This window comes from Diuraphis noxia, unplaced genomic scaffold, assembly GCF_037042655.1.
Source record: "Diuraphis noxia isolate RWA-SAM2 unplaced genomic scaffold, SU_Dnox_SAM2 contig0004, whole genome shotgun sequence".
Lineage (NCBI taxonomy): Eukaryota > Metazoa > Arthropoda > Insecta > Hemiptera > Aphididae > Diuraphis > Diuraphis noxia.
The window spans coordinates 41,871,990-41,880,917 of record NW_028301714.1 but is presented as its reverse complement, the minus strand read 5'-3'; the positions used below and the strand labels follow the sequence as shown (position 1 = coordinate 41,880,917).

Below are 8,928 nucleotides of genomic sequence, written 5' to 3'. Positions count from 1 at the left end.
ATAATTTTGCAGTATATTCACTGAACTATAAATTACAAACAGTAGGAAATGAATTTGTTTTTTTTTTACAATTTTTTTTATCTCTTCGAGTAAATTTATAATATTAAAATTATATGGAGACCCAAAGTCTAATATTTGTCATATTATTTACAGGGTTATACAAAATATATATAAATAATAAATAAATAAACTTTCAATACATTATGCGAGATAATCATTTTCAAAAATTATATTTATTTATTTATTCATCTTTAACATATACTAGGTACTACAAACTACAAAGCATTGCTGAGAAATCTAAATTGAACCACATTCATACCTATTTATCTCATTTTGAAATGATAAAGCATGTTTAAACCTTCGTCAAATATTTTTATGACTTCTTCAGTTTTTCATAACATATTTAGAGCTTTTAAATGTGCGTCAATATTTCACACATCCACACGGACTAAAAGTATTATACAAAATCTGTAAATCAATATAATGCAGGTTTTTCAGATGCAGAATGAATGCGCAAATATTATATATGTTATAAATGTTATAATATTTAAGAAACGAGTTCTTAATAGGTATGCTAAGAAAATATAAATTAATCATTAATGTGGAATGGAACGAGCTACTTTTAAAAAAGAACTTTCCCAAAACTGCCATGTACTGTTGTCTGTTACTAACAGTCTGTTATATAGTAGATATATTGTTGTGGTAATACCACGATACACTATAATCATAGACATATAAATAATAGTATCTGTGAGTGATACCACAGTGATAGTATTAAACCATGGTTATAGTGTTCTATGGTTATAGTCTTTTTTGTTATCAATGTTATCACAATCGTTTAATTGGGATTTCCTAACCTTCCATAAACTGATTATTATCTATATATCTCAAAATCTGTGCAAACTATAATCACTAGTCACAATTATCCATAAAAAAATATTAAATCATACATTCATAGTTCATACTATTGATATTAAGTTCTGTGCGCTTAATTTTCATTTAAAATACATTTAACAGGATAATTATTTAGCAATTTTTTAAGACATTAACATTTGGTAAGAACTAAGAATTAAAAATACTATTGCACTGAATTTAATATAAATATATATCGTAATTACACTTAAATTGAAATGTAATGAATTACCTATGTAGGAATTTTTAGAAATTTGGACTGATGTCTGCTGATAATAAAAGTGGGATTCCCTCCAACGAAGAAATCATAGAAGAACTCACTAAAGACTTGGAGAGTTCAGCCATTAAAACTGATTTTTCTGGTGATGATGGTTCTCATCACAGTGAATCAGATTCAGAGTTTGATACTAACGTAAATGAAGAAAATGAAGTTAGAGATGAAGATTACATTGATGACACACTGTTAAAAGAAAGAGATGATAAATTACCAGAAGAAAAAAAACGGGTTAGTAAATATTATACTACTATTGAATATGTGATAGACAGAAGTTAAAGTGGGAAAAAATTCCAGAGGGGACTAATGCCTCCATATAGTTTTAAGCGTTCCATATATAATTTTATGTATAATGTCAAATGTATAAAATCCTAATTTGTTAAAGGGGACGCTTTTTAACCGCTGTTAGAGGTAAGGGGACTGAGTCCTCCTGCGTCCCCCCCCCCACTTTAACCCCTGGTGATAGATCATAAGTATATAAAATAATGATGTACCATTTATCTTATACTCCATTATTAAAATAAAATACATTTTTTTCTTCTATTGTTTTAAAAATAAGTGCTTTATTGTTTGAATGATTTTAGGAGTTATTGCAAGAAGCTCTTAGTTTAAAAAACGAAGGCAACATCAAGTTTAAGAATCAAGAACATAAAGAAGCTTCTAAAATATACACAGATGCATTACGTATTTGTCCATTAATTTTCCCAAATTACAGGGCCATATTTTTTGCTAATCGAGCTGCAGCCAAATCTAATATTGTATGTTATAGTTTATTCCTTGTAAATATTATCATCTAGTTCATATTATTTATTTTACCTGCAGAATATAGAAAGTGCTATACAAGATTGTACTCGTGCTATTGAATTAGATCCTGATTATTTAAAGGCATATATTAGACGTTCTAAATTGTTTGAACGCAATGATAAGCTTGATGAAGCATTAGATGATCTTAAAAAAGTCCTTGAAATTGATCGAAATTATGCCGAAGTGGCATACAATGCTAGGGTAAGTAATAATTATTCATTATAATATTTTAAATACATTTTTTTTATATTTGTGTAGATATTGCAAGAAAAAATTAATGAACGTAATGAAAAATTGAAAACTGAAATGATGGCTAAACTTAAAGATTTGGGCAATATGGTACTAAAGCCATTTGGTTTATCTACCCAAAACTTCCAACTTAGTCAAGATCCAAACACTGGTGGATATTCAGTTAATTTTAAACAATAATTCAAATTCATGTTTTGTTACAACTTATCAATTCTCATTAGTTTGTACAAAGTTAATTATAAGTATATTATAAATAAAAACTAATTGGTGATAAAAACATATTTATTTGATCAACTTTTTACTGTTTTAAAATAACAAAAATTAAAAGTTAAGTAAATGCAAAATTAGGTATGTTAAGTCAAACAAAACCACACAAAAAAAATAATAATAATAATAATAATAATAATACTAACATAACAATAGTTTTCTTCCATAGACCATAAGAATGCAAGATTCAAAATATTTGAATGAAAAACCATTATAAGATTGACATTTTGTTTGTATGACTATGAATTGTAATAGTATATGTATTACACTTAAATATTTTTAGCCAATTTTCACATAAAGAATTCTTCCGTCGAAACGGATAATGTGAGTCATGTTCTGGCCACTATGGGTTGATCTAGCATAGTAATTTCTATCTGTTGATAAAGAGTTAAGGTAAAGTACATATTTCAATATGAGGTTAAATTTCCAATTTTTCTAATTTATTTAAATATTAAATACAGTCAGTATCATCTATAACGACAGCCGAGAAACTGTAAAAAAATATGTTGTTATAACTAGATGTTATTAATATACATAATCAGGATTTTGAAATTAACTTCATTATACCCCATAAGTCATTATAGACATAAACGACATAACATTCAATACCAATCATGCACCATATATACATAAAATATGTATATTAACTATTTACCAAGATGATGGATAAGGCTGGCATTATATTCCAAAGTTTGCTGTACGATGCTCATTTTATAACATAAGTTTCAGATATTTTTGAATCTGAATAAAAATGTTATTCTACATTTTATGTTCATTTTTAAAGCATCAGACACTAACATTTAGTTGTTTTGAATTGTATTTCAATAATTTATTACTTATGTTTACCTGATCAAAAATTATTAGTCACAATTTTTTAGATTGGATATATAAGATGTAATAATTGAGATTACAAGTGGCAATAGGAAATTGAAAGAAAATAATTATTTTTTGGTCCGCATAGACTTGCAATTGAGCAGTCCCGTAAAACTTATAGTTTGATAAAAAAATATAATTGAAAATAACTGATCTGCATCAACTTTGGTATACCTAATTAACATTATTCACCGAATCGCTTGTATTTATAAGAAACCTATATTATATGAAAAAGAAAAAATATACTACCATCAATATTCTAATTTCAATAATTTATCAGCAAAAATAAAATGTTGACTCTGTTTAGCAAAGATTAAATGTTAAAAATAATAAATCACATTTTCAGGTAGCTCACAAATAATAAAAGTTATTAATACAGATAGAACGTTGATGACTTTTGAGTTTCTTTTCCTTAGATTCTAGAATCTCATGCTATTTTAGCTAGAAATTAACATATTTTTGTTATATTTTTACATAATTCTTTAATATTACAGGTTTTGAAATAAAATCTCTTTCTTGAGGTATGAATGGAAAAATAATGGAATGCAATGATTGTTGATATGGTGACAGTTGTTACCCCTTTATATTTTTTATATATATAATTTATAATTTCATGGGCTCCAATACTTATGAAAGAAGTTTTATTTCCCTAGAGTGTAATAATGGGTTTACACCCTCTCTTGTGATTTTTTTTTTCTAGGATTTTAGTTTTTGTACAACAAATGGCATTTTCTCAAATTTTTTAAAGAAAATATATAGGTATGTATCAAAAAATTATTTTATTATTATTATTAAAAGGTTTTTGTTGCGAGTAAATTTAATGATAGTTCATACATTTTTTTTTTTAACTGTAAGTTAAATTAAAAATTGGAATTTATTAATTTTTTAGGTCATATTTTATATTTTTTAGGACATTGAAATATTTTTTGGATAATTTTTAATACTTTTTAAGATCATCAACATCATATCTCCAGTGCCGGGTTAAACTATATAGCTGCCTTGGGGAAAATTAAAAATAGACGCCCTTAAGCAAATTATAATTACCAATATATTTTTTATTTAATGTTGATCCTCAAAAATTTACCGCCCTGGGGCAATGGCCACCCCTTGTCCAATGTAAAACACGGTTCTGCCTATTTTTAGTTATTAACTAACAATTGCATAGTAATAATAATAATAATAATAATAATAAAGGATACAATTCTTAACCCTCGTTCAGCAGGATTGGTAAGCAGCAAACCTCTTGGTAAATAGACCATTTCATTTTGTTCAACTATAAATTTTCCAACTTTACGTAAACACTAAAAATGAATTAGAAAATCCATTTAATAATAATATTCTAATACCTGCAAAGAAAATGATTTATTATTTATTTACTTTTTCATAATGAGTATCTGCGCACAAAAACATTGTATACACAGTGAAACATGCAAAACAGCCTTCGCAGTATGTCTTACATGATGCCTTTTCAGCTTCGGCAAAATATGTATTCAACTGATTGATTGTATATTCAAAAACTGTTCGCTCAATCTATAATCAAACATTATTCATTAATTTAATAATTATATAATAAAATCAAACTTTCAATAAGATTCATACTTTATTTTCAAGTCCTTGTGGGAAACTTGTCATAAACTTTACAGTTGTGCCATCTGAATAGTCTCGTTGAACAAATACTTTAGCATATTGAGGCCCTTGAGTCTGACTGGCTGTATTTCCTTGAGACGACCTTATTGTTGGTGGAGACATGGTGTATAGAATATATTATGTCTACAAAGTTAATGCTCTCAGCCTATATAGGTACTTGAGAAATGTGAACTAGTTATTATTATTCGCTGACTACTGACTTTGATTAAAAAATGAAAAACTAAACTGTATTGTGGCAAGTTATGTACTTGATTTTCATACCTTAACAAGGCAATATAGTTGTAATTTATTTTGGATTTTCTCAAAGTAAAAACTACCTATATAATTTAAAGAATAAATGGGTAAAGTATTTATTGATGCTTTTTAAAAAAGAATTTTTAATTATCGAATGATTGGAATTTGGATCAACTCAACTGCTAATATAACTGTAGTACAACACAAAATATACTGTACAGACGTCCTATATTAAAGTTATTACTCTGAAATTTGTGAAAGATACACTGATAACACTAACAATAATAAAAAGTGATAACAAATTAAGAAACAAACAGTTGAGGGTCAGTATAAAATATAAATTCTAGGTATAGATACTTTTTTTAATTCATGGTGAATGTGAGACACGATCTAATACAGGTGAACTGTGAACCCAGTTAAAACATGAACAATCGAAATACGTATTTCAATAAAAAATATTGCAAAATGTTTCTTTCAAGTTATATTTGACACACTCAATCGATATTTTATCTAATAATCAATACCTCTCTCATAAATAGAAAACTTCCGAGACCAACACAATTAAATCAACATGGTGAGTGAACAGTGACATTAATGTAGTAGTAATATTATGAGTACCTTTCTCAGGTTTATCGATTTGCAGCTCATGAACGTGTGTGATCCGATTTTCAATGCCAGTATACAATTGGATGGCAGCTGTATATCTCGAGAAGACTATTCTGTAGAAAATCTCATATCACCAGATGCGGAATTACGAAAAAGAGGATTTCTATGCGAAACATTCATTCGACCACCTGTGAGCTTAACATTCAGTTTTCCATTTGCATTTGACATTAAGTATGTGGTGATAGGCACACGGGTGGGTGGTCAGAAGTCCTCGGGATTTCAGATATTAGCTGGACGCAGTGGCAACGTACAAAAAATCTGTTCCATGATTACTGAAAAAGAGACAATATTGTTTCATGATAATAGTATAGATTTATCCGACTTTGGGAACGATTACGACAAATGTTGTTTTAATATATCGGCAAGTAGAAATATCAGATCAGCTGAGAAGTTATCTGTGCGTATTTTCAAGACAGCAAATTCTATACCAGCAATAGGCAAATTGGAAGTTTGGGGAAAGATTTCATATGGTGTACCAAAAGAAATCCATCAATCAATAATGCGTAATTGGGAAGAAAGTAAAAGACCAAAACAGATACAAAAAAAAATTTGTAACGGACAACCGATCACAGAAAATAATTCTGACATTTTTGCTATGTGTGATGACTTTTTAGATTCGATTACTTATGAAGTAATGACATGTCCTATGGTTCTACCTTGTGGAAAATATGTTGACAGTACAACAGTAGAAAAGTGCATCAAACATGATACCATGTATGGACGTACACCTTGTGACCCTTTTACTGGGATACCATTTACAGATAAATTAAAGCCAATGCCTGTGCCTGAATTGAAAGGACGAATTGATTCGTTTTTAATAAAACACGCTGATGATGAAAATGTCAAGTGTATACCACGTGCAGTGGGTAAACATAGTTTAAGTTTTTACACAGAACGACATACTAAAAAAATCGAAGTACAATGTAGTACATGTTACGAAAATTGTAATTTGTATAATTTACCTTGCAAACATCTGCAATGTAGAAATTGCCTAAAGACTGAGAGAAATATATGCAATGTTTGTAACAGTAAATTTGATCGGAATCAAGTAGAAAAATATCATAAAAACCATTAGTATAGAAAAAATTTTATCATAACATAGATCATTGATTACATTTATGATTTTCTGGTCATTCCTTCAAAGAGGTACTAGACGACCAGTGAAAGACAACTCTTCATCTATTATTTTAGTTTCTTATTTACTATTTTTTTAAACAACATACATTGTACATTATGTGTTGATTTTATTAATCTGATACTATTGCATATTATAATATATGGCCTTTATTGTATTACAAAATAATTGTGAATTACTCAAAATCACCCCTTAAAAGTATTAATTAAAACTAATTTTTTTTTTTTAATTATAGTTATAAAAAAATGTGATATTTGTATAAATATTATTTAATTAAATATTTGAATTTGTTGTGTATGAATTGTTTTAATTATGAGTATGGTCGTGAAAACTACTAAAATCATTGCCATAACATGTTAAACGCTGATGTCAACACTTGGTTTACATGAGTAATGGTGCCTGTGGCCGACAGTGTGATGTTGACATGGTAACTTATTTTGTATTAAGTTTTTATCAGGAAAAAATAGTTTTACAAATTTGAAGTTTTCATCCATTTACTATCTTATTGACTATTTCATTATATCTACCAATTTTAATTCCATTAACTACCGGTAAATTCATAGTGGTCACTAGCGCACATATAAAATCGAAATCGGAGTAGAATGTTTTAAGAAAAACAGATACCCTAGTCAAATCTTTAATGTCAAACATTTTTGTCTGTTCTAACTGTAACTGTGTATTACTGAAGCATCTTGTTCATTGGAAGTAGTTACACTTCACTGATATCAGCTTACGTCTGCCCAAAAAGTATTGATCAACAGGACGCAATGTCAAAGAAGGCAGTTGCAAAATTAAATAAGAATATAAACTACAATATTATCTTGTACAGATAGATCTCAAATACACTAAACAATTCTAGCTGGGGTTTAAATCACTCTACCACGTGACTAGAACGACTTTGCGATGCTGTAATACTTAAGTATCAACCTATAACAGAGGTATTCATACCGTGCGTCGCGAGAGTTTGCAAAGGGAACCGTGTCAAAGTACAGAAAATCAACATCATACCTAGGTCTTGTATAAGTATTATAAATATTATTTGCAATCATTATGGGAATGAAAAAGACACACCTTACGACGCAATCATTTGAAGTTTGATTTCTAGTCTAAAGTTACTGTAATTATTACCCATATAACGTATTAGCCATATTGTATCCGTGTGTTGTTTCAATTTTTTCATTATAATTTGGGAGCCGTCAAAATATTGGGAACACCCAAAGGAGGCGTGGGATGAAAATGTTTGAATACTTCTGACCTATTATATTATACTTATTAGTTATTTACTGTTGTCTGTCATACATCTGCAAATAGGGTCAAGTTGCAGTAAAAATAATAAATATTGTTTGTATAAATTATTTGATATGATAATTATGTAATTTGTTTTACATAAATATTTAATCATCAACAACAATATACAATGTTTATTATAATTTGTATGATATTTTACATTTTTATTCATATACTATTGCTTAATAAATATATTACTTGTTACCGTAAACAATATGTATTAACTCATTTAGTTTGTTCTGCTATTGTTACACAATAATAAATGAAACTCAATAACTTCATCACTCTTATATCCGTGACGACCGTGACAATAATCAGGAAGGTTGTTTTAGATGTTAAAACACCTCTAACACCCTACCCCTATTGCTATCCATCCAAAAATGAATACTATTATTTAAATTTGTATACAATATTTCATATGTCAATATAGAAATTTAATTCTTATTTCATATTTGATATCATTAATATGAAGATTAATGACTACAATGTAGACAGTCCCAAACCAATAGTTCTTAGAAAAAAAAAAATATTTAGGTAACTATGATCAATAGTTAAATTATTAAGAAATTCGCTATACCAA

At 28.1% G+C, this 8,928-nt stretch overlaps 3 protein-coding genes across 5 annotated transcripts; 2 read left to right on the top strand and 1 right to left on the bottom strand.

The window, feature by feature from the left end:
* Positions 1–897: 897 nt before the first annotated feature.
* Ttc1 (Tetratricopeptide repeat domain 1) lies at positions 898–2,520 on the top strand. 2 transcript variants are annotated; one of them, XM_015518284.2, is made up of 5 exons: positions 898–1,055; positions 1,153–1,417; positions 1,771–1,944; positions 2,009–2,191; positions 2,249–2,520. In XM_015518284.2, the coding sequence occupies exons 2-5, from the start codon at positions 1,175–1,177 to the stop codon at positions 2,417–2,419; spliced, it is 771 nt and encodes a 256-aa protein (XP_015373770.1). In that variant the 5' UTR covers positions 898–1,055; positions 1,153–1,174; the 3' UTR covers positions 2,420–2,520. The 2 variants fall into 2 exon arrangements, with proteins under 2 accessions (XP_015373770.1, XP_015373771.1); XM_015518285.2 differs by having other exon boundaries at positions 903–1,055; positions 1,163–1,417.
* Positions 2,504–5,500, bottom strand: LOC107168766 (golgin subfamily A member 7). Its single transcript, XM_015518286.2, has 4 exons — positions 4,979–5,500; positions 4,757–4,909; positions 4,579–4,680; positions 2,504–2,880 (listed from the first exon to the last, which is right to left on the bottom strand). Exons 1-4 carry the CDS (start codon positions 5,126–5,128, stop codon positions 2,836–2,838), a joined length of 450 nt encoding a protein of 149 aa, XP_015373772.1. The 5' UTR covers positions 5,129–5,500; the 3' UTR covers positions 2,504–2,835.
* Positions 5,501–5,561: 61 nt separating this feature from the next.
* On the top strand, positions 5,562–7,358 carry LOC107168763 (RING finger protein 37). 2 transcript variants are annotated; one of them, XM_015518283.2, is made up of 2 exons: positions 5,562–5,834; positions 5,888–7,358. In XM_015518283.2, the coding sequence occupies exon 2, from the start codon at positions 5,907–5,909 to the stop codon at positions 6,999–7,001; it is 1,095 nt and encodes a 364-aa protein (XP_015373769.2). In that variant the 5' UTR covers positions 5,562–5,834; positions 5,888–5,906; the 3' UTR covers positions 7,002–7,358. The 2 variants fall into 2 exon arrangements, with proteins under 2 accessions (XP_015373769.2, XP_015373768.2); XM_015518282.2 differs by having other exon boundaries at positions 5,563–5,834; positions 5,904–7,358.
* The last annotated feature ends 1,570 nt before the right edge of the window (positions 7,359–8,928 follow it).

Bases quoted from the DNA above. Each gene is read 5' to 3' on its own strand.
- Ttc1 (XM_015518284.2), top strand. From the start codon at position 1,175: ATGTCTGCTGATAATAAAAGTGGGATTCCCTCCAACGAAGAAATCATA. The intron at 1,418-1,770 runs GTTAGTAAATAT...GAATGATTTTAG, and splicing joins TACCAGAAGAAAAAAAACGG to GAGTTATTGCAAGAAGCTCT. The intron at 2,192-2,248 runs GTAAGTAATAAT...ATATTTGTGTAG, and splicing joins AAGTGGCATACAATGCTAGG to ATATTGCAAGAAAAAATTAA.
- LOC107168766 (XM_015518286.2), bottom strand. From the start codon at position 5,128: ATGTCTCCACCAACAATAAGGTCGTCTCAAGGAAATACAGCCAGTCAG. The intron at 4,910-4,978 runs GTATGAATCTTA...GTTTGATTATAG, and splicing joins CACAAGGACTTGAAAATAAA to ATTGAGCGAACAGTTTTTGA. The intron at 4,681-4,756 runs GTAAATAAATAA...ATTCATTTTTAG, and splicing joins CAGATACTCATTATGAAAAA to TGTTTACGTAAAGTTGGAAA.